This window comes from Fulmarus glacialis, unplaced genomic scaffold (assembly GCF_000690835.1).
Source record: "Fulmarus glacialis isolate BGI_N327 unplaced genomic scaffold, ASM69083v1 scaffold44549, whole genome shotgun sequence".
NCBI lineage: Eukaryota > Metazoa > Chordata > Aves > Procellariiformes > Procellariidae > Fulmarus > Fulmarus glacialis.
In genome coordinates this window covers 12,967-38,914 of record NW_009232411.1, presented here as the reverse complement: position 1 = coordinate 38,914, position 25,948 = coordinate 12,967, and the positions used below count along the sequence as shown (strand labels likewise).

General features: G+C 41.3%; 1 protein-coding gene across 1 annotated transcript in view; it reads right to left on the bottom strand.

Moving 5' to 3' along the window:
• Positions 1-25,948, bottom strand: part of LOC104069125 (sodium channel protein type 5 subunit alpha-like) — a gene marked incomplete at both ends in the record, with an annotated part of 50,180 nt that overhangs the window by 12,020 nt on the left and 12,212 nt on the right. Inside the window, 4 exons of the mRNA XM_009584874.1 lie at positions 10,691-11,047; positions 12,460-12,633; positions 17,414-17,652; positions 19,966-20,098. Of these exons, the coding sequence (XP_009583169.1) occupies positions 10,691-11,047; positions 12,460-12,633; positions 17,414-17,652; positions 19,966-20,098 (903 nt within the window). The remainder of the gene's footprint in view (positions 1-10,690; positions 11,048-12,459; positions 12,634-17,413; positions 17,653-19,965; positions 20,099-25,948) is intronic.

Below are 25,948 nucleotides of genomic sequence, written 5' to 3'. Positions count from 1 at the left end.
CAATTCAAACCCTAAGATCAGTTAGCATGTACTCTTTTCCCGAGAAAAGATGACTATGACCCAAGAATTGGCTTGGGCAAAAAATAAAACCACTTTTGCATTGAAATAATTACAAGAATTTCCAATGGCTTCAGAACAGAGGCTTGGAATTTGCTTGTGCATTGGTAAGGGTGGGAACCCTTGGGAAGGGTGAAGTCAAGATGCACAATGAGATGGAGCTTGCAAGAAGATGTCATGAAAGGCAGAAAGCCAAAGCAATGTTGAAAGAGGAGGAGATTTGCTCAAAGCATGAGACCTAAGAGACTTAAAGAGACTTAAAAGAGACTTAAATAGCAACAAAGGAATAAAAATATTAAGAGGGATGAAAAAACAACAGGTCCGATTTTCCCTTCCTTTGCACCTTTTGCAGTAATACCAAATCAATGGAGTAGATCCATATCTTTGGAGATTCTCCTCGGCAAATGTGGGCCAGTGGTTTTATTGGATTTAGAGAAGTTTAACAGAGTAAGAGCCAACCAAGCTGGCTTTTGGGGAACAGGAAGAAATGTGGAATGGTAGCAGAAGACCAAGGTCAGGACCTCTTTGACCGCAGGAACTTCTTACTGTTCAATAAGACCCAAAAAGGCAGGAAACTGGCATCTAATCCTGTGTACTACATTTAGTTTCCCAATGTATTCTTCAGCATATTTCCTTGGGAAGCCACAGACCATGTTGCCACGTACGTGCTAGGTGGAGAAACGCAGATATGAATATGCACTGTACATGGAAAAGATAAATTCCAGTCTCTTTTAAATATCATACACCTCCTAAGAAGGTTAAGGCTGTCACGACTAGCTGATTGTTTCACATATCCCTTTTAATAAGCTGTTTCTAGAGGCAACTGTTAGAATGAACTACTCACTGCTTAGTTTTGATGGGGAAAAATAATATTTTTAACTGATTTTTTTTTTTAAACAAAAGTATAAGATGTTTAGGAATAATGAATAATATATTAAATTTGTACCACCTGGTCTATTTTAATATTAAAACCTTGCCCTTCCCTCAACACATGCTGGGAAGAATTCTCTTGTCATTACACTTTCAATGACATCCAGACAACTCGCACATTGATAAATTAATAGTGACATTAATAAAAAGAGACACATTTATTTGTACCTACCTTTGCACACTCTTGTCCAATTAAATTTGACTCAGTGTCTTCTAGATTTTTAATAACTACCCAGCTATTAGCAAGAACTTAACCACTGACAAAACCCTACTTAGGCTATTAACCAAGGACAGATGTAGTACACCTTCTGATGTCTACTTTTATTAACAGGGCTGCAGTTTTTATTTTGAAAACTCAGCTCCTCTTCAATCCCTGGACTACAACCAAATCTCAACAAGCAAACCACTAGTATCATCTTCACAAATAAAATATATATATGTACATATATAAATGGTGGATCCTATTAAAAATATTTCATCTTGTCAGCAGTTCATATAATGGAGTCAATGTTTAAGCAATATTTTTAGAGAAATATCTCTGACTTGGAAAGACAATTAGGACAAAAGGCATAAGGATGGTTTCCAAGGGGCAGGTTAATTGAACTAATATATTAGCATTCTTCTTCCTCTGTATTTCTACTAAGTCTCACACCCATGAAGGTTAATGAGAGATAGTTTCATACTCCCTGAAGAGCACTAACATTATCTGTTTCTATTCCTCTCTGATACATCGCAGTGACACATTTATAGATCAAGAAGCAATATTTATAATGCTACCGATGAAAATCTGCACCAAGTGCCAAAATCTGTCACAGCCCATCAATGACTCTGGTTTGAATTATTGCTTTTGGGAATTCCTTATTTCACAGATGAAAAAAGAGCCTTAGTCCAGTTTTTGGTTTTAGCCTCCTTTGAGCTGCATCAGAAGCAAAAGCTCGCTCCTCTTCTGTACGCCAACTTTTATTAGGATTTTGGCTATTTGTATTTAGAAAGATCTACCTTCATGTGGATGGATGTTGCAGGGAAAAAACTGGCAGATTTTAGTATATATTCAACATGGACACCATATAGTACCTTGAACACAAGAATTTAACACACTTGTCGCCTAATACAACATGTGTGCTTGGATTCAGTCACCAAGTGCCAAGATTCAACTCTTCAGAAAAAACAACTGAGCCTGTGGCAGGATACAGAAACTCATAAATCTGGAGTGATGGAAGCAGATTACTTTTTAGGAGTACATTTTGAAAGTCGTTTCTCCTCCCATCTGTTCTCAGGTGCATTTCCCTTACATCTCCTGGGCAAAGCAGCCCTATACTTCCCAGCTTTGAATGGACTCTACTTAATCTTCCATACAATGTCATTTTTGAAACCCAGCAGTCTTTGATGGTCCATCATAAATATCCTGAGGTTAATTTCCCCAGACTTTTTAACACCAGCATCTGGTGTTACACATGAGGGTGGGATATATCTGCTCAATAAAATAAATAATATTTATTTATGTGGGCACTGATAAATGACACAATTTTTAAAGCCTGGAGTCTTAGGCAAAAGGTTTGTCTTTAAAGTGACCCTTAGGAGGATGCAAGCTTTCCATCACTTCTAGGAGTCATCAGAGGCAACTGATTGATGGTTGGTGTTAGGATTTATCTTTTTGATTCATCACATGATGCTATCTCTTTCTGGTGGACCTTTCATTACTCTTGAGGATGTTTAATACTTAAGTAGATATAGCCAGATGTTTGCTTAAAAGCATCAGCTGTCTGAGTGCTCCGCTTCCCAGACACTGCTCAAGCAAGGATGGATAATGGGGAATACAAATAGCAAAAATTGCTTTGGGACACATGGACTATGCAGGTACCTGGCATGAAAAATATGAAGGGAGAAGCTGGGAAATATGCTGGGGTTTAGCTACTTTCCTCTGAGATTTGAATTCTCCGGTATCACAATAAATGTACCTGCTGCCAGCCATAAGCATACATCGGTGGAAGCAAAAAGGATGGTAACATGCTGACAGTTGTTTTGACTCTATTTTGCTTGTGTCCCCAAATGTGCTTATTCATGTATTCTGGGCTGCTCTTCTGCAAAGCTGCACGTGACTCGAGAAAGAAAATTCGCCTCCCTTATATAAGTGTACGAGTTGATGAGACAGACTGAAGTGACACTTCCACTTCTCGCTAATGATCCCTTGGGCTCCCTGGCTTCTTCCAGACCCTCTAACTCTCCAGCCCCCACCTCCAGGATTCCTCCAACTCTCGTTATGGCTCCTGCAGCTTTCTGATGAGTGCTCCTCCTCCACGACGCCCCACACACACTCCGCTTGCCGATGTGCAGATTTTGTGTGTCTTGACGATGACTGTTACTGACATGCCTATTCTCGCCTGTTTGTCTAGTGGCCTTCTCAGCTGATGTAACCAAACCACAAATGCACATTTCCAGAATGTTGGGAGCTGCTGAAAGAGCAGATAAGGTGAACAACGGCATCCAGGACACAAACATGGGGCTGCAGAGAGAGCGGAGGGAAGGCAGTGCTCATGCAAGACTTGGGACAACATGAACCTCTCTTTGAAGCTCTTGTGGATGCACATTTCCTTGAAAAACACTGTTCTTCCCCAGCTTTATATAGTTGCATCTTATTCCCTCTTCCTTCCATTTGGCAAGAAGTGGAACTGGTGGGCCGCGGGCCCTAAGGAGAGTACCTACTTGGTGGTAGAAGTACAAAGCTTGAAGAGCAGACCTCTACTGTCATTTGCAAATTTAAAAAATAAAACCTAAAATGTTGTAACTTGGGCTTGTAATACCTTCTCCCCAAACTTGCTTTAATTTCCAGCAAGCAGATCTAACCTAGTATTTGCAATTAGAAGGCACACAATATTTTAAAACTCCAGATCATTTATATTAATCATCAGATGTAATATAAATACTACATTTCCCTCCAAGGAGATTAACCTTTATTCACAGAGTGGATGTCTTCAGTGGCCCCCGTGAATAAGAACATGTTTGTCATTAAATGCAAAAATAATTCACTTGATTCAGGGCAGTGAGTCTGTCTGCAGCTCTTGAGTTGTACATTTCTCTAGGGATAGAGAGTAAAAACCACGAAAATGGGGCTTCGGTAGTTCTAGATTTGTATATAATTTGAAAAGAAAATAAAGAGAGAGCTGGAGATGTGCTACCATATGCAATTAGTGTTCCATTTTCATTTGTTTATTGGCACAAGAAATCTTAATGAATGAGGCCTCATTCCTTTGGGGTAAAGCAACACTTAATCACCCTGTAAAAAGTTTCATGGTCTTGAAAACCCTTGGTGTAATGCTTCATGTCTTTTAAAAATGCCAGAGTCTTGATGTAGCTTCCCTCAGTGACAGTCCCTTCATGTCAGGCAGAAATGCAAGTCTCATCTGAAGACCTTCTTTGACCATCATAATACGCTTTTGCTGTCTGAGCTCTTGAAATGTAAAATTGTAATTCACTTTTACCTAGGCCTGTTAGATGCCTAGCTATTTTGCTATTACTTATGATTTTACCACAAGGGACAGTGATAGTTCTCTATATCCATTTCATTGAAACAAAGAGAAAATCTGACACATTACCATAAACCTCTTTCAAGCCTGGCTGTGATCTGCTGAGAAATTTGCAGTGATGGAGATGTATCAGTATTGGGTGAGACAGGACTTTATGGCTACTTCTACACTAATAAATTAAATGTGCCCAGGAACATTTTATGGCACTGAGGACAAATGGAAAAGATCATCTTGCTCCATATTATTAAACTTCTTTATACCCTGTGCTGACCACAAACTTCCAGCTGGGATAGTCCCTTGCCTGTGAAACGCTTGTTACACCCATACAGTTGGCCAGCTGATGGATACCCCCAGGATGGGCTACCAGTCTGCCTACACAGTGGCCATATACACTCCCTCTTATGTTCCTCAATTAGAAATCATGGTGCTCAGGTGGTAACACTCAGTTATTAACTCTAGGAAATGGTTTTATACAGAAACATGCTGAAGACCATACAATCCAAATAATAGCCCCGACTTACACGTTTGTACACTACACACCACAGCTACCTCCTTTTTGAGGCTCTTGTTGTTTGCTTGACTGTAAACACCAAATTAAAGGCAACATTAGCAAACAAAGCAAAAAAAAAAACCAAAACAAACAAAGCTAATCAGAATTAAACATTTATCACATGCCTTTACTTTGTTCTTAATGTTAAAAAAAAAGGCAGAAAACAAAACAATTGATCTGAATAGACAAAAATTTGCAGGCACACATAGACTTAGTGACTTTGCCTAACCGTTAGATTACAGCCACAGCTAGTAAATATTACATAGCCATATGGGATCCAATGACTCCTTACGTTACTTAGGGTCTGCCACTTAGGAAAGTGATTCAGGATAGGAAATTGCTATGAATTTCTTCCCGTAGACTAAGCTTCACACATAGAATCATAATATCATTTAGGTTGGAAAGGACCTTTAAGATCACCGAGTCCAACTGTTAACCTAACACTGCCAAGTCCACCACTAAACCATGTCCCTAAGCACCACATCTACATGTCTTTTAAATGACTCCATACGTCTATGTCACTTCTCTTCCCCACCCAAACAATCCTCCCCATCCCAAATCTCTCTCTTGCACATCTATCAGGCCAAGATCTGTGCTAAATGGCCCTTCATCCATCGCACCCTTCTCCTCCTTCTAAGACATTTATTCCTATCCAGGTTGCATTGGTGGTGCTCAGGACAACCTTTTAGTGGTAGGACAGGAGACTCTTGAGGAAGGACGTGTTGATAAGAAGTTATGCATAGCTCACATTCCCCGTAACTTGATTTCTGTCTTTTTTGCCCTGCTGCAGAGACATGTCTCTGTGTTGTGGTTTAACCTGGCAGGCAGCCAAATACGCCCCCCCCCCCCGCCCCCCCCCCGAGCATCTCTTCAAGGAACTGTCCTACACTGAATTGTAAGGAGGGACAAACCTCTTTTTTCAAAGAATGTGACATTTCCAGATTTCTGTGTGTCACAATCATGGGCCGTGTTAAAACAGAAAAAATATCCATTAAGTTTTGCTGAGATGTGGAAGCAGAATAAAAGGACGGGCTCCAGGCATATCTGACTTTTTCAGAGAAAAGTTTCCATTGGATTTAACCAAAGCAGGCCACTTCAAATCTCATCCAAGCCGTGCTGAGCAGCTTTGCTGCCAGGCACTCAAATTACCATAGGAAGACAGGTCTGGAAGGTCCTCTTGGGTCACCAGGTCAAGCCCCCTGCTAACATGGGTTGTTTCCTTCACAAACTAATCAAGCTCCATGTCACACACTGCTGGTTTGGGGCTAGTCAGTGGTGCTGGAAAGTCCTCCTGAACAACCTCACTGCGCTGACAGTCAGAAACCTCCTTTCCAATCCCAGCCTACAGGTACCTGCAGTGATTTATACTCCTTTGTTTTGGGATAAGCAGTATCCTGACACTTAAACTGTTCTCCTCCCATGCTCTGCATTCCCCTCATCAAGTTCATATTCCCATACTGTGCTTTTCCCAGTAGTATTTAATCTTTCTTGAGCATCAGTCATTAATGGGGTGTATTGCATATCCAGTACAGCAGATCGCTGTGGAACAGCATTGATACTCTCCTTTCTTCTCTGTAATTACCTTTCCTGGTATGTATTAGAATCTCATTTACTTTTTTAATGGATGCAATGTATTGGTACTTTGGTACACAGCTCTGGCTCACTCAGCCGGAGTGGTATGTACATGGGGATATCTACAGCTGAGTTTGCCTCCCAAGACTTCAGGGAAAGAAATAAGTACTTTCAGGGTCTATTTAATCTCATGTATTTTAGATGTCTTTTTGGGTAAGATATTTTATGACTTCACAGACTCCATTAACCATATCTGACTACAAAAGCATCTCCTTGCAATTATCTCAGATGTAGATGTCCACAGTGACTGATACACATACTTTTATTATCCTCTCAAACATTTTCTGTTGGTAAGCTACTTGATCATAACATAAATTCTTAAACAGGGCTGAGTGCACGACCTTACACTTTGTATTTCATAATTCCATGCATCATGCATTAATTGAATGATAATGGTTATGCAATTCTTCCTACAGGATAGCCTGATACCCTAGGAATTGGTGGTGCTTTCTACCTTTGTGTTCTCAGAAAATGTCATTAATATTTTCCTGAGTGAATAGCATTTCCATGGACAGTAGACAAAAAAAAGCGCCTAGGATTGATCCTAAAAGAGCACTTGCAGACTTATACTTCACCTTTCAGGAAAATTCTGAAGATGTCACTTCCCTGGTTACAGACTCTACATCTTGGCGTGTTTGTGACTCCCGGAAGACAAAATCCACCATGGAAATGCAGCAGTGAATTACCAGTTTGCGGTGGATTGGGGAATGGCAGTATTGGTGTATGTGCCGTGGAAGTACAAGGGGATGTACGTAAATCAGGCAGAGGTGAGACAACGGCAGTCCAGAAACTCAGCCCTGAGGGTGAGTTAATGCGCTGCGGCTGTTAGCTTGGGTTAACACTAACTGGTACTTTTTGGGTGCTATGATGTCATACACAGCCAAATCGGAGCATGAGCAAAGACAGTGAGTGCATTTCTGCCCTGCGTCAAGTTGCCCTTCACTTGGTGGCATTTCAGGAGAAGCTGGTAGAAAACAGGCTTCATCCAGGTGGCTGGGAGAAGAATAAAAGGGTGACTCGGCCAGCATACGTCATGCACACACAAAGAGGTTGGAAGGTTGTTCCTTCTGTGACTGAAGTGTCAGTTTTACTCATGCACATTGTTAGCACCCATTACAGGCGATTGTCCCCTGCAAAGTGGCTGGTGTTACGCTCGACTCTCGCATCGGCTGACCCGCCAGAGTAGGGGGCACCAGGGACTGCCTCGCTACCCAAATTCCCCTACATCATCTTAATAATTCCTGTCTCGGTGATTTTCCTTATTAACCTCAGTAACATAAACATACATTAGAAATATGTTAAGCCCTTTATAAAACTTAACAATAAGCATAATTGTTTAGTTAGCAATTTCAGAAGCTCTTTCTTACAAATGAGGTAGAAACTATTTTATTACCTCTCTGGTTTGGCTTTACCTTCCAAAGTGGCTTCAATGACTCTAAAAATGCCTTTTGACAATAGTAGCACAGTATTATTGTGCAAAAGGCAGTTGCACAGCACTTAATTTTCCAACTATGCTGTAAAGTTAAGTTGTTTGAAGATGACTCAAATACCAGTTGACCAGCAGTAAACATAGTTTCACGTGGCACTGCACTGGTCCAAGACATTTTCAGGAGATACGAATACAAACCAAAGATTTAAGATTTACTAAAATTCCTTTCAACGGCTGGACTGCTCTGTAACATGAAGTTGCCCAGCGCACTTACTAACTTCCCTTGCTTTTCTTCCACCATTCCTTTGAATTTGTGTTAGTGAGGCTCGGTAAGACCTGCAAGCCAAATCACTGAACGTGCCACAGAATCGCAGCGGTTGCAACTCCTCCAACACAAGTCTGCAGCCATTACTTTACAGTAGTTAAAAAGCAGGTCTGTTCTGTAATGCTTAGCCTTGCAGTTCGGAAAGTGACCACAAACACTACCATAAGTACTGGCTTATGTGACAGATAAAAGTATTTAATCTAGATGAGCATGCAGATCTGCTACATAGGGAAAACCGAGACAGGATTTCCTCCATGCCTTCAGAGACTAAGAAAGCATTTAGAGTCCAAATGAGATACAACCTCAGGATAATATTTTTCTTATCAGAGCTGATTCTTGAAATGCAGAGGAGGAACAAGGATCTCAACAAGTTAAAAGAGAAACTCCGCTGGCACAGATTGCAACCCAGTTACAGGTAAAAGATTTAGCGCTCAAGTTGTCTTATTTTAAAGGGTTTGTGGTGCTTTTCAGCTACCATTTTTGGCTCTGATGATGTTCAGCAAATAAGTGAGTTTGTGAATTCAATCCACTCTCACTAAAGAAACCAAGAATTTTGCTGGTGTCAGAGGAATAAGATTACCTTCTTTCTACCTGCTACTCAACATCATGAAATCTCTGTGTAACGCAGTTGACACTGGATGAGTCTCATGATTCAGAACCTGTTGTTCTTTTCACACCTATGAATCATTTCCTCTTTTTTTTTTTTGAGTGATCTACAGACAATAATAATTCCTTTTTACCAGTCATAGCTGCATGCTTACAGAATTGTTGGCTGAAAAGGATAAATCTAGCATTTTTGCTTTCAGCTGACCAGTAACTTCAGCTTATCTGGGCTGACGGAGGTTTTCAATATCTGGTTTTACATTTGGGACAGTCTTTTTTGAGCACTGAAGGTTAAATATATGTAGATAATGTTAGCGCAATCTCTGCTGAATCAGATTTTATATTTAACAGAACTTATGCACACTGATGAATGCTAATATCTAAGGGTATCAGATGTTGCAAATTCACATCTTTCAATAATCCACAAATATTTCAGATTTTAACATTTTCCCCAGAATTTACCACATATCATTTTCAGGTTTCATTATCATACACAGAATCCATTGCTTAATGGCAGGGGGAGATTAACTTTCTGGATCTCAGGCTAAACTCCCCAAAAAGATATGCAGAAAGTAATAATTTGCCCCAACTCCTCTAATCACATTTAGTTCCAAGAAAAATCTATAGAAACGGGAAATTAGGGAAAAAAACATAAGTAATCTGCCACTGTCTGAGTAATCATAGTTTAATATTTTGACTTTTATAAAAAACCCCTATAAAATATAATTTGCTCTTGCAACCAATATTTTCAGTGCAAAACTAACTGTTAAAATATAAATTAATGTAAACAAAACAATGTGTTCTGTTTTTCTACAAGCTCTTTCAAGAACTTCTCTATCCCAGCAGCTGAGAACCAAAACATTGGGTACTTAAAAGCAAAACAATCACTAAAAGCAATCGGTAGCAAAACCCAACATTTTTTATAGCAGCATCTACTGTTAAACAACTCACTACATAAACAGTAAGCCCATTAGAGCCACAATGTCAAAGATGCTCTGTAAGCTGAACAGGCGAAACATTTCCACAATGACTGCAAGCCAGCAAAGCGCTCCATAAGATGTCAACAGGGAAATACAATTCAGTATTAATAGGTTCAGAGCTTATGTAAGCCATGCTTATGGGATAGTCTATTAAAAAAGCAAGCGAGCAAGTGACATTACTGTAAACACAACCTGCAGCTTCCTAGAACACGCAGGCTAAAGACATTTGAAACTCCACTCAAAGACACTGTGCTAGCTGTAAGGTTCACGTGTTCTGGACCAAAAATGAAGGGAAATAAAAATATCTCCCGATACAGTGACCATTGAGGTGATATTCACTCCTGTATAGAAAAGAGATCTGGAATCCCTTCAGCCCCATGAATGGCCTAAGAAATAAAATCATTATAACCAGCCCACATGCCTTTCTTCTAGTAAAACGTTATCTGTTCTTCTGCAAAAAACAGTAAGTCTTCATTCCTAATTAGGAATGCAATGCTATCAATTTTGTACTTGGGACATGAACAAGTTTCTCTGCGTGCCAACTTGGTTCATCGAATTAAAGCCATGGGGCAATGTGAGATTTGCCATTTCTGGATAAAAAAATGGTACATTTGCACACATCCACTGGGAAAGGGAGAAAAAAACATCTTGAGAACTCACCACCAGGTTTCCTATCACCATGACCAATAAGAAGACAAGAAGGCACAGCGGCTGCCCAGCTACTTCCATGCAGTCCCACATGGTCTCGATCCACTCCCCACACAAAATTCGGAAGATGATGAGGAACGAGTGGAAGAAATCATTCATGTGCCACCGTGGCAAATTGCCGGTTGTGCTTATCTTCTTCACATTGTCCAGGTAGCTTTTCCCAAAAAGCTGCATTCCTACCACGGCAAAAATAAAGACGATGATTGCCAGCACAAGAGTGAGGTTACCGAGGGCACCCACTGAATTACCAATGATTTTAATGAGCGTATTTAAGGTCGGCCAGGACTTTGCCAATTTGAAGACTCTCAGCTGTGAACAAAACATAAACAACAGTGTCAGTTCACAGAAGCAACAGACATTTCAGCCGATGAATTATTAAAGTGGGTAACACGTGAAAGACGTTAAAATGCCACAGTTTGTGCAGTACAAGGTGATTTTAGCCATGCTTCCCGTTAACCTCACTTCATCTATTAATAAAATATCAGTTGGGCTTTTTGGATGAGAATTAACCTTTCCAGAGCTGTGCTCTGCCTTGTTAGATAGACGTGCTTTTAGAGGCTCATTCTCCCAATATCATGGTGGGGAGAGGATGGAAGGAGGAAATCCCAGGTCTTAATATTTTCTTTTACGTTGCTTTTCCTCCTCAAATTAAATAGCCTGGCAGGCATCTGGGGGAAGGGGTTTAGGGTTCGATCCCACAAAGAGAGAAGCAATTCCTCTGTGTTTCAGAGCAAGCCTCAGCCAGATGCTATTAGCTGTTAGCTCCCAGGGTGAAAATCACCACTGTGCTGAGGATCACGCAGCCTATGCACAACCCACGTCCCACTTAAGACCTATTTTAAGGATGTAAATGGTTCCTAGCCCTTGTGCTGTGTTTTCAACTGAAGGTTTAATTTCAGCCCTATTGAAGAGGGATTGCTCAAAAACTGACAGGAGACTCTCAGGACCTAGCAGCAGCGGTGAAAAATTTGCATTTCTGAGCAGGGCAGAGAATTTTGGAAAAAAAAAGTCTTCTGCTAAATGTAACCATAAGGGCTTATTTTCCTGGTCTTTCCAAGTTGTGAAGCCATATCATGGCCAAAATGATTAGCATGGACATCCTGGTACATGAAGTGCAACACAAATGTCAGGCTGGCAAGGAAACTACTTTTCTGTTCCAATATGTCGACAGTGTCTCATTAATAGAATACCACTATCCCGTGCATAACAAAGGAGCTGACAGCTAAGGAGTTCCCGTGAAAGACAGATGCTATGTTATGCTGATCAGTTCTAGAAAAAAAAAAATCACTGTGTGAATAATTCAGAGACAACATTTAAAAGCACGGTGGCATGTTTATAACATAATTTAGGAATAACAACTTCTAAAATGACAAGTTACTGGCTCTTGCATTTCTTGGGCTATCAATTATCTGCTGACTATGCTAACAGGTGTACAGGTATAAAATGGCAAATTTTTATTACAAATTGGAACTCAAACATTTTAAGTGTGCTACAAGTACCTGGCACAGCTAGAAGGAATCAAATTATGTTCTCATTTACCCTGATGTAAATCTGGAACAATTCCATTTATCCCGCAGCCTATAATTAGTGTCACGTACTGTTCAGGAGTTTGCAGCAATTAAAGTCTTTATCGGTAGATGCGTTTTTAAGAAATGGTTGCATTCATGTCAGAAATTATATGTAATAAAAGAAGAGGGGTAAGAACAGAATAAGACCGTTACCAGTCGAAAGGAGCGTAAAACAGACAGGTTTCCCATGCTGGACAAACCCAGTTCCATCAGGCTTAGAATAACAATTATGCTGTCAAAAATATTCCAGCCCTGCTGAAAATAGTAGTAGGGGTCAAGGGCAATTACTTTGAAGATCATTTCTGCTGTAAAAATCCCAGTGAAGACCTGCAGAAAGAAAACATGAAGTCAAAGTAACTTTTTAGGCATACCTCCTTGCCTGCAGACTTTCCACTGATACAGGTGAACACAGCGGAAAGCCAAAATCATTTTACAAGCAAATACTTTATTTTTCATGGCTGATTCTTTATCGCTATTACAACTTTGTCTAGTCTTTTCACAATAATATTTGATACTGCTGTAAACTTACAATGACATCTGAGTTCAGCTCTGGATTGGAACATACATTTCCATCTCCTTCCATCATCTGAATAATCCCAGTGGTAAAAAAGAAAGTGTAAAGGTGCCTTTTATAAAGGATAAATCTATTCATTTTGGTGGAGAAACCCGAATGAATGGAATGGGAGTGTTAAAGGGGTATTTGGGTTGTAGTGTACCTGCTGTATTATCCGTTTTTATTTAGTTATTATTATCAATACCAGGGCAACGCAAGCCTCCAGTCATTCTGAGGTTATTGCTGGCAGCGAAGGTGATTAGAAACTCTAATTTGAGTCCTAGTCTTTTTTTACAAATAGTCACGGCAATTTTCTTTTCACAGCATCGTGGGAACACATTGCTTATTTATGACCCAGTTCAAATGTCATATGGTGGAACTTCTAATTGGAACATTTTTCTTTACAACAACATATAAATATTACCTATGAGGCAGAGGGAGAGGGGAAGGGAAGGCTGCTGACAGCAAATTCAGTTTTAACACATTCCTGTAAAGTATCTCGGAGAATCAGATCTTGTCCTTCCGTATGCCCTCCTTAAGTAACAGTTTAAATGCACAACACAAGGCTACAGTCAACTTAAAATGACAAAATGCGGGCATCAAGTTCTTCATATACTGTTTTATTTTCATTCCAAGTTCAAGTACGAGCTGCACAGAGCTTTATGTTTCTGAAAAATTCTCTATTGTACATGTATATTAAAGCACATGGTTTCCCGTGAAACAATCAACATTAATGCACTGTGTGGGTGAAAAAAGAGGGGGGAATCCAAAGCTCACGTATCAGTAACATACAGTCAAGGAGAAATATTTTCCTTCCAATAAGCTGAATATTTGCAGCATTATCCCAGCAAAACTGATCAGCTCTGAGCAACAGAGATGAGAAACCCATTAAGATGTGGAAGGGAAAAGTTAAGATTATATAATTATGAAATTAAGGAATAAAAATAAATTATCATAGCCTGCATTTGAGGAAGGCTTGGCTTTACTCTGTAATGCTTCAGGAATGAATTCTTCCAAGCAGTCATTTTACACAATTCCTTATACAAAATACCTTCTCTTTCTCATCAGGGAAATAATACCTTGGACTGCAACAATCCGGACTGTCATTCTATCACCTCTCATACCAAGAACCCAACACAATGACCTTTCTCATATTTCTAACTGGTCAACAATTCCTGAGTCATGGTGGTCAGAGATACCAAAGATTCCCACCAGAATGCTCCAATTTCTCTCAGGACGGAGAACAAGACAAAACGGGACGTCCGTGAAATTGTATCCAGGGGACTGTCTTAAAAACCATGATACCACGCTGTGTACATTATGCAACCATCTTGCTGAGAAATGACTCAGGAGGATCACTTTCTTTGCCTGAATCATTTTAATCAATAGCCTTCTGAGAAGGAAATGTCACAGTATGATTGCAAAATGTCTGAGCCTTCCTAAAGGTATCAGGAATCAAGTACGTGTACCAGCTACGAATTTCAAACGGCAGTTGTCACATCGCCGGTACGTGGTGACGGCGCTTGTACAAGAGGCTGGATCCTCAATACTATAAAGGCTGAAAAAACAAGTAACGTAACATCCCACTGGTGCTAAATATGCCACTGTTGATTTGGAGGACTTTGTCTTAAAAAAAATTCTTTTATCTACCATTTCAGCTATTTAAGCTCTCATATTGCATAATGGTATCTCAGTTTGTAAAGGAAAACAAAAACTGGGAAAATCTTCTTCTATCTACCTATTTTTTAAGCGGTGGCACTGCATAGGCAGATGAACCGCGTAAAGATGTACATGTGCTTGTCAGGCCTTCTGATCGCATTTGAAAATGTTGATTCCTGTAAGTGACGAACTAAAGGAGTCCGAAGGGAGCCGGTGCTGGATGAAGCAGGCGGACGATCAGAGCGGGAGATCTCCAACGACTGGCAGCCGATGAAGAGTCGCTCTCGGAGAAAGCGAATCCATATTCCACTTTTCATTCTTTCACTTCTCTCAGAAACATTTGTTTTGAGGAAAAAATGCCAAAGATCTAGCCTTTTTAATATTTCCCCCCGTTTAATGCTAGTATAATGACTCAAAGAGGGTTAGGTGCAATGGGAAGCCGACAGCCAGCCAGCGCGGGGGCAGAGGAGGGGTCGGGCAGGCCGCGGCCTGGGGGACGCAGTCACCTGGCAGCCTGCCCTGGGGCTGGGACTCCCTTCCCTTTCACAGGGGATTGCAAAAAAATGTTAATTTTCATGACAAATGACTTTGCAAAATTCTCCCCAAAAGGAAATTACTTTCCTCCGACCTGCTCTACTTGCAATCAATCCAGTTATGCAGGGGTTTAGAAAAGCTGGCGAGGGGGAGCTGGGACGGTCTGGCCTCTCACAGACCCACCCTGGGATCTCAGGGGAAGGGGGGCCCCGTGCCATCAGCCTGCTACAAAAAATATTAGCAGGCTGTTTTGCTTATTTTACACTTCAGCACAAAGAGAAGAAATAGCTCTAGGCAGTGCTGAGAAACTCACAGTGAGGGAATTGTTTGGGGTTTTTTTTTTTTGCTTTGCAATTCCTCCCCCTGCTCGTTGCCTCTATTTCCTCGTTGGCACCCGGCACAGCCCCGCTCATCCCCAGCAGGTCTGCAGGAGCCGTGTTGGCAGGAGGGATGCCAAGGGCTAAAGTTTCACTGCCTGTGGTCTGCAAAGGGAGAAGCTGATCTGCCAAAAGCAGAGCAAAGAGCAGACACATTTACTATCCGGAGTGCCAGAGGGGGAAACAGCAGCATTGCCACCTGCTCTGATGGATACCAGGTCTGAAGGAGTTTTTTTAAGTCATCTGAGAAAGCCACAAAGTGTTGAGCAACAATAAGGAAGGCTGGCTGCAAAGTGGAGCTGGATGCAGTCCTGTGAGATGACTTTCCGAGCTACCTTTATCTACTGCTTTCCACAGAGGGCAAGAGCATGGGTTTGGAGCAAGAGAGACCCAAACAGATTTTTGCTTAGCACAACAACAGAAAGAGATTTGCCAAGACACAGCAGCTGAAAAACAGGGAACTGGTCCCACAGCCTAGGAGAAGAACCTCAACCTGCCCAAGGAGGCCCAACAAGGACCAGCGTAAAGAAAAAAATCCCTATGTGATGTACCACATATTCTAGCACTGATGCAAAAAGTCTGGTTGTTGCTACCACCCACCTAAACCTGCCAGCATAGGATGCTTCTCAGTAAAGGCAGACATCACATCTGTAATGTCTCTGCATACTCCCACTATAGTTGATGGTCACTACAGTCACCGGCCTCCAGGACACAGTTCACCTTATCCAAAAGTAAATGTCTTTAAAACATCACATTAATTGTGCCTTAAAGTTGTCCATTGCTCTCCAGTGACTTTAAAGGGAGACAAAGGCAACCAGCTCCGACAGAGACTCCTACGCTGTAAATACCTAAAGTTAGGCAAGGTGAATCCCACTTGGAGATACTGCAGCCTTCGGTTTTACAGAAATAAAGGGCTTTTCTCATCTCTGCTATGAGCTTCTCCAATTCAAACTTGGCAGCATCCATGTTCCAGGGTACTCCATATTTACTTATGGTATCCTATAGGATATCTCTGCTTCTACCAATAGATTTTAGGGGCAATTCCACCACGCCATAGCTAGATGGCATGTGCCTTTTCCAATACAGACTATTCTAAAATTAAAAGGGTTTTAAACATTAAGTTTTAAAGCAGTAAACCACAGTAACTTTTAAACATAAACACAGAGAAAGATGATTAAAGAAAAAGCTTCCGTTTTGTAGTAACTGCAGAATTTTAGTGGCCCCCTGGGTTAACAAATTGTACCATATCGCCTCTGGAAAGGCTTTTCTGCTGTCCCTGCAGCTTGGCTGTAGATCTGTCACTCTGCTTTTCCTCGGAGAAGTGCTGCTTACTTTGCAGCTCTCTCTCTGGCTGCTCCAGCTTGCACATTAAGAGTTTCCCCTCGAAGCATCAGCCATGCTTTGCTCCATGTCCCCTCTGCCCTGGGGTTTGCCTGGGACCCAGCACACACAGCTGGACAAGGCGGGGAGGCACAGCAGGACATAGAGGGACATACAGGAAATGTACCATAGGCACTTTCCCGCATACATATCTAGATACGCTCAAACACCACTCTATTTCCTTCCAAGATCTGGCCTTTTTTTTTTCTGTAGGTTTTTTTAACTTAAAATTCACTATTAGTCACCAAGAACTGACGCCTTATCATTGCTTTAAAAGAAATCCCAAATAAACCTCATTAACCTTTCTCTTACCTCATTTTCTTAAACTGATACAAACTAGAAACCTACCAGGCACAGCCCAAAAACATGGCTTTAATGGCTACTAATAACATTATAATATGTTAGTTTAATAAAAATAGACCCTCGCCCTTCATTTATTTCTCTTCACCCCCAGAAAGAGGTGACTACGTGGACTCTCTTGACATGTCACAGGCAAAGCGATGCTGACAGCGTATCAAAACGGGGTCTTCCCACGCTGCAGCCAAAACCTTAACAAGCAGGAAACAGACTCCTCAGGTAGCACTTCAAGTTCACGTTCACTTACCAAATTGCCTATGTAAAGCATGTGGTCAAACTCCTTTGTCATCTTATAATGCTCCAAGGCCATGAAGAACGTGTTCAGCACGATGCAAAGGGTGATGGTGAGGTCGGTAAATGGGTCCATTACCACAAACTTGACAAATTTCTTGATTAAAAGCCAAAGGGGGCAGCAATCCCAAATGAGAAATTTAACAGCAAAGTGGTTCCAGCAGGGAGGACATTTCTGGTGTGATTCCTCAAGCTCTAAGTCACAAGCAGTAAAGTAACAGTCAATTCACACTGAGTTATATGACAAGAGAACACTTAAAATGACTCATAACATAGAGAAAGGCCCCTACATTAACCCAAACTTTTTTTTAGGATAAAAATGTTTCTGTCCTAAGAGGCTGGCAAATTACACACTTTGGGTTTTTTGCCAGTTGATCTGCACTTAGCAGACAGTGACCTATTCTGAAAGTAATAGCCTTTTAGAAGTGTCACAAGCAAAAATGAAGAATCTAAATATGTAAAGTCTAGTATTATATATAGGCTCAGATTTTTACTCTGTTTTCCATTTTGGCAAGTTCAAATGGATAAGAATACACTATCTTCATTTAACTTAGATTGGAAAATATTTTTTTCATTCCCAGGCCCCATTTTAGAAGTATCTTAAGTAATACCTTTTAAAGCGGTTAAGAAATGAAAGAGCTTAAATCCAATATTTAGAGCTGATTTAAGCACTTGAGAGCCAGAGTATCACTGGTTATCAATAGGGTTTCTGTTCCTGATGTGCCATCCAAAAAGGCATCAAGCATCTGTTTTCTTCTGAAAGGCCCACGTACAAAATCAGGAGAGTGCATAAGTCAGTTTGAAAATGCTGCTAAAGCTCCAGTATGGTTTTTAAAGGTGCTTGTAAAATATTACCTAAAATACAACTTTTATATGTTCATTTTATTTGAGCACAAAGGAAGTGAAATAGCCTTATACATATAATTTGTGTTAAACAGTGAAAAAGAAAAGCCAAAAAAGACAGTTAGTGGTTGAATGATAATGATTAGAGGAATTGCTTAATGCTTTCCTTTTCTGATTCCTTTATGGGCATGGAATGCTGCATAACAGTTTTAGTCTATATAATTAGAACCTGCACTGATAACAGGAAAACTTCAGCCAAGGCTGTTATTTCAATCAGTTTCTAAACAGCCTGCTCTCTTAAGCCAGGATGCATTCTCTGTGCATTTTCCTTCATTGGACAACAGAACAGCGGTATTAGATGTCTTCTAGCAAGCTTTCAAAATATCGGATGATGTCCTCCGTGCACAGGTTTTGCACAAACATCTATACTGCTCTGAGATCTCTGGGAAACCAAATTGCTCCCAAGAAATAACTATGTCTTTCCAGACTCCAAACAGGGGGTTTACAGGTAAGTGCCTAAAATTATGTGAGAAGCATCCGTACCCCAAACTATTTCAACGCAAAATCCTAATTTTTCATTTTTTTGGAAACCCACCTTGAAGTAATAAAGACTTCGGGGCGGTCACTTCCTAATGGACCTAATTTTCCAGGTAAATCCAGAAGAACACATCTGTCTATATCCATACTCCTCATAATCACTTCTAACCAACCCTGCTTATTTCACTGTTACTAATTTTGGGACCTTCATGATGGACACACATCAGATGTGTGACCCTTCTCTGAGGCTCCACACTCAACACAAGCCCCTTTAAGTCCAGGTTGCTGCTGAAAGGGGTAGTTTCATCCCTCTCAGCCACATGTAATTTCTCTGTCCTTTTGCCAGCTTTTGTGCTCCTGGACCTTCTGGGTGAGCTGGTTCTGCTCGCTGATCCAGCTGAAAACCAATTGCTTGTACAGTCAAATCAAATTGCAGGAACACAGCAAGGGGTGAAGAAAGGTGTGACTGTCCTCTTTTGGTAGTGATGTGGCATTAAAATGGTTTAAATCAATCAAGAACCCACATCCTTTCCCCACAACAGGTGACCTTTAGAAATCACAACAGATCTAATAGTTTTTGAAAGACATTTGCAAAAGGAAAAGTAAAATTAGACTCAACTGCTTTTTTTTCTGCTACTTTATATTGTTTTATTTTTTATTGTTTTTTTTATACTGTTGTGTCCCAGTAGCTGCTCTGCAAGGAGGAGACTTTCCTCATCCACTACTTGGAAGTTCTGCATGTAGCTGGTGACTGCACACGCCAGGCTTCGCATCATCTCCAGAGAGATGAGATAAAAATGTATGTACAATCACCCAGACAGTCTGGTGCTCCACTACCCTGCATCTTAGTTAGCCCTGTGTAAATCAAATGTCACGGGGGCACAAAACGTTACCAGGTCTGACTGTGATGGCCAGCATTTTGTCAGGATTTTTACAAGTCCATGGGTAAGATAGTGATTATACTGCCTTCTATTACAGCTTCACCTATATTGTAGGGGCTGCAATATCTATCTGTAATGCCTTCTTGCAAAACAACGGGAGTTTAACATTAGGGTCTTTTGTGTCGCTTTGTTCCTGCCAGTCAACAGGCATATGGCTTTGAGTTGGGGAACTAAAGAAGCGTCTTACCTTCCAGGGCACTGGTGATGATGCTGACAGCGCTCACTGCCCTCTGCCTCTGAAAGGGTTCGTCCGAGTGATCCACCGACGGGCGGTGGGGCATTAAAAACTGCTTCTTGCTTGCCTCGTCCGAGGGAGAGGTCTGCTTGAATGAACACATTGGATCAGCAGAATAAAAACAAGGCAGATATGAGGTAGCATTTTCAAAATTGCCTAAGCACTGTTTTTCCCATCTGAGAAGTTCAAAGCTCACTGATTTCCCAATTAGACACACGCTGATGGGGTACTGCTTTTGAAAATGGTACTTTGAGCAATTTTGGAAACTGCCCTGCCCTTTACCTTCATGTAAATAGGTGAAAGATGCAGGTGAAAATAAAAGGACGCTTCTGATGCCGGAGAAACAGCAGTGCTGCTTTACCATGCTCTTTGCTTGTGAAAGAAGCCCTGCTTAATTACATTAATTATTCCATTATTTCTGAAATGTGTTAACTGTTTAATTATATTGCTAGAAGAGGAAAAGGGGTGTGGGTAACAGCTCCATTACAGGCCCCTGATATCATACCAAGCAAACCGACTCCTCAACACATGTTTTTTCTTGTTCTGAAACACTGCCAAATCTCAGGAACATATTGTCATTCTGGTGATCTTTGGTGTCACGGATTCTGAAGTTCTGTAATTAGGAGAGAATCTCAGCTTCTTTTTTCCTCAGGAAAAATAAAAAATAACCCAAACTATCTAGTTCTCATGTTTCTCAAGTAAAAGCTAAAAAAAAAACCCCACAAACACCCAAAGAACTAAAATACCAGAAAAACAGAACTCCCAAACTGTCTTTAATTAATGTTTCATTTTAAATTAGTTTTATGCTTTCTGAAGGCTTGGGTTTCTGAAGTCAGCCAGAAACACTGGACTGCAGAGACACACTGCTAAATACTTTATATTGTCAGCTCACAGGAGCAAGATGTTAAGACTTTTATTATTACAAGCTCCCACTTCATACGGAGAAAAATCCTTCTTGCTTTACTCCTCCAGCTCTCCCACAGGTAGAAGAAAACGTGGTGGTTAAGGTGTAAGGATCTGGGAAAGCCAAGTTCAACACCATTCTCTGTCTCAGACCTCCTTGGTCAAGACACTCAGTCTCCCAAAATAAATATTTTAAAAGCCCCTGTCCTGCTCCTCCAAGAATACAGACTGTGAGCTCCGAGACACCATGAAAGCAAGAGAGATGCACTTTAGATAGATGGGTCCTGACGGCTCTTGCAATATAGCTCAAGGAAATGTGAAAGGAGAAGAGATTCCTATGAAGATGGAAACCTCTGGTTTATACAGATGTCAGAGTAGCTGCTTTTGCTTCTCCATAGTCAAATGAGCTACAGGAATTGGATTCAGTCTTCTGGATTTTCTCTCATCACTTGGGTCTGAAATGGCCCTAACCACCCCGAGCAGCACCCAGGATGCCAACCGAGACCTGCCATGGGCAGCAGCTTCACAGCTCTGCTGTCTGTGCCTGGGACATGCACCCAGAGGGACTCAGAATCCCTCCTCTTGGCCATTTCTCTATCAAAACTGCTCTTCAAGAAAGGCAATTCCATGAGAACGGCAGGAGAAAAACGCTGAAGCTCTATGAGCTGTCTTTCTGGAGTGTGACCTCTTCAGGGCAGGGGACATCCCCTTGTCAGGTGGTTGCAAAGGACAAAGCCACTTGGCCACGGGTTGACACTGAAAATAGCCAGGATACTGGTCCCAGATCACTTCAAAGTACTGCAGTTAAAAATACCAATCACTGCAAGACCAGAGAAGAGTAAGGACTTTTAAAGCAAGCACATAAAACATTAGCTAAGCCAGGAAAGCAGTAATGCTTCAAAATGGCTTTTTTTTTTTTTTAAATAAAATGTTCTCTTTTGTTAAAACAATTGGCTCATTGTCCATTGAGTCACTGACGCAGTCATCTCAAAAGGAGAGGTGTAATCAGAACCTATTCAAAGAGATTCCTACTTGTGCACAACATAACAAGAAAACATTCTATCCTTGGCTTAGGAACTGGGGAAACCAGGAACAGTATTTCAGATATGTTAGTTTGCTTGATTCCCTTCACCTCAAAAACATCCAATAAAAAACGAAGAAACAACAGATGTTTTATTAATGAAGAAAGCATCTACAAAATTGCATAATCATTCGCACCAATTTGGCGTACATAACAAATACATGAGACTGAAAAGAAATAACTAGGCAAGGACATAAAAATCAAATTTCTCAGTAGAATAAACCAAAAAAGTAAAAGCAAAGAAAAAGAAAAAAAAAAACAACCCAAACAAAACCCCAGCTCTCCAGTTCCCTCTGTCTGTAGAATGAACCATAGGAAAACCTCAAATTTCAAATTCCTCTGGATCATCTAACTCTCTTTAAACTGTACTCTTCCCATCCCATCTGACCCAAAGCTTAGCACATACCAGTCACATGCCTTTAGACAACCTCATCCCCAGAAGTACCAGTTTTCTGACTGTCAGGAAAGATATTATATTCCTATTCAAGCATGCAGAAGTGCGTGCAGAAGTTATGGGTTGGCGGCCTTTATCTGAAAGCCACCTTTTACTCACAGGTGCAAAGAGAATTCACTGCAGAGGTAAAAAGTCAAAGGAAAAACATTCAGAGATTCATTCTTCCTTTCTTTTGATTCAGTTAAACCAGGCTAAATGAAAAGTCCAAGTTAAACAGGTTTGGCATACCCTTCATAAAAAAAACAGCAGGGAATTGACTTTTTCTCTAGGTTTGATGTGATATTCTCAACCCAACAAGTTTTTTACATCACTCTATTTTTCTTTCCAGCCCAGCATCCACAATCCTGCCACCTGCGTCATGAGAAGCGGTCCCCAAGACTTCAGGAGTCCTGCTGGAGTCAAGGGGACTGTTTGCAATGTGCCATCCTCCGCATGCAAAAGGGTATTTCTGAAGGAGACGTGTGTATGGCTCTTTTCCTTCATCTCTGGAGGGGCGAGGTGGTGCAATTTGCTGCTGGCTTGTGTTCATAGCAAATGCTACTGTGTGTGACAGCCACCCACCCGTCCAGCTGCGTGTGCCCCCGCCGGAGGGCAGAGCCCAAAGCCTGCTGCTCGGCAGCGGGCACACAGCGGAGGTTCATCCCCAGAGCCGGAACACAGTGTCTGGCAGGCAATGTCGGGGTGTAAGGAATACTCCTGTGCTCTTGCAGGAGGACTTGGTCTCTTTACCAATAGAGCAGTAAATCTATCACATAGTCGGCTTGCAATTTACTATAAAGCATTTTTTCCAGGAAAGAAAGTTTCCATCCAGGTGAATTGCTTAAAAATATTGAAGTTACTTAGGGAAGTTTATGAGCTTTTGTTCTTTGTAAAGAATAGATATGTGAGGTGTTTTTTTTATTATTTATTTTAGAAGAGAGTTAGCTAATAGTCACGCAAGGAACTGGCAGGTTTTGCACTCTGAGATAGAGAGCAGTTCCAGGAACTGGACAAACAAGGCAGCATAGAGGCTATGATCATTACAAAGAGAATATATAGAGTTGTTCATTGTACTTATATTTCTATAGAAATGAAGCAAAAATAAGAACAGTCCCTACAGTTATGCAAGGAGTCTCCTTAGGATCCAGATGAGAAATCACAATGGAGTTAAACACAGGCACCTCCAGCAGGACAAGATTATTTGTGTTGCTCCCTGATTGACTGGAAATGTTTCTCCTTTGGATTAGCTAAATTCTGTAGGGACAAATATACTATTCAGTAATTTACATGTAAATGAGGATGCATAACATTGCAGAATTATTTTCTTCGGAGTGCCTACAGTTCTGAATTATGTCAAAACTGTTATGCGAAGATGGGCTTATACATGGCAGAATTTTAAAGACCACATTTGGGAACTGGGACAGGTTTAATTTTCCTTGTACAGTAAAAATCTTTTCAAGCATAAAAAGAGGTGGACAGGCCACACCATGAACAATGGACCCAGTAAGGCACTAGCACAAATATTTAATGAGATTGAAGGTGATCATAATAGCGCACAGCATTAAAAAGAAGGCATTTAATTTTGTGGATACTTGATTATTTAAAGAGATGCACTGTGAACTGGAGCAGCTTGCAATATTTGTGTCAAATCTGAATGATTTACGCTTAGGATGTGCTAAAGCAAAGTTTGAAATGAGGAGAAACTAGAGCCATAGTGACAACTCTCTGTGCAACAGTGGCAGAGGGCTAGCTAGCTTTCATCCAAATGACTTCTTGGTGGCGATTTTTTGATGACTTATTTTGTTGACCTTTTTCTGAACATGGAAACTGCTAACGCTTTGCCTTTTCACCAGTCCCATGGCAAAGCAAAAAGGGGAAGAAAGAAATTTTATCTTGAGGCGGTTTTAGGGTCAACAATAAAAGCTCAAACCAATGTGGTCAGCAAAACAGTTTTATGCTTAGCGAGAACAAAAGCCAAGGTCTTTTTTTTTTTTTTATGAAAAAGACCAAAAAAGTTTATCTGAAGACAAGCTTCTAAATCCTTAGTTTGGCACCTCGATAAGCAGTCTGGCCTTTCTTAAGGGCTCATTCCCCAGTAGTTTTCACTCCTGTCAAGCTAGCAATATTCGGCATTTCTAGTTTCCCAAAAGAAAAAAAAATACGTGTAACCAAGAGGAAATTCAGGAAAGGTTGTATGTGCAAGAGGGAGACCCCAGGTAGCTCCAACCTCCACCTCGCTCCTCATCCCAAAGCCATGTCCTGGGTGGCCCTGCTCCGCTGCTGGGCTGATGGGAAGCTCTGGTGAGCAAGTGAGAACGAAGCAATGGAGACCACCAGCTAACAGCCAGTTGCCCACTTGCAAACAACCACCTCCTCAGTCCCATGTCCATTTCTCTGCCACTTCTAATCTCCAAAATAATTGGAATGTCAGGCTAAACCAAAAAACCCCTGTGACATCCCTGCAGAGTTACAGAAAGGGCTCCAGTTGACTTTAGGAGGCAAGAGGGGATGCTGCCATACATATTTTTAACCTTCAAGAAATTCTTGAAAACCACAGGTGACATCTTACTCATCCTCATCAGATCCCATGGATAAATTGAGCTCCAGAGAACAGCTCATTAACTTAATCCAATTCTGTTCAAACAGATCAACACCTTGCTGACCTCTTAAATAACTAAGAAACACCAAGACACAACAGAGCGATACATAGCTACAAATAAATACTACAAGAATGCACAGAAACTTTAGTTTGTCGTGTGCCCTGAAGTAAGTTACTTCACTAAAAAAGGGCGAAAGCCCAAACTCCTAGCCCAGCAATCAGCAGAGGCATAAAAACGTATCATTTTTCAAACCTCTCAGTCGCAGGACAAGCGAAAAAAAAAAAAAAAAAGGAGTTCAAGCATAGTTACCAGGTCCTGCTTGTGTCTTATTTACATTAGGGTAAGTTTGATGAAATCAGCAGCTGCACCACTTGAAGAAAGCTGGTAGGAGAACAGGACCAGCCCTGATTCAGTCCTCTGCAGGATAGACTGGAGATTTCCCGGAGAGTGACTAGGACTTACCATGGGTTTCCTGGGACAAGCTCCCCGCACCCCTCAGACTTGAACACATCCAGGCGAAGACTGCCTGACCCAGAGCCACCTTTGAGGAGGGTGTTTGCAGATCATACTTCCATATTGCACTACTTTGCTCTTCATATGACCTCAGTGGGCTTCCTAGCTTGAACACTGCAGGGCAGTGCAGAGCCAAGGGCAGCTCCCCAACAACGCCGCCACCACTCTTTGCGGGTGCTCTTATGTGGCATGGGAACATCAACGAGTGTAGCAAAGTGTGCAGAGACACATGGGATTCCTGCAGAGGAGAAGATGTCCCTCCTCTTGCTCAGGCTGTGCACTGAAACCCCTGGTGATTGCATGGACAGATTCCATTCCACATGGACCATGCCATTCATGGCCAGCAAGCCTGCTGACCAGTCAGACTATCCCAGCTGACAAGACTGATGGGCCTAAGCATCATCC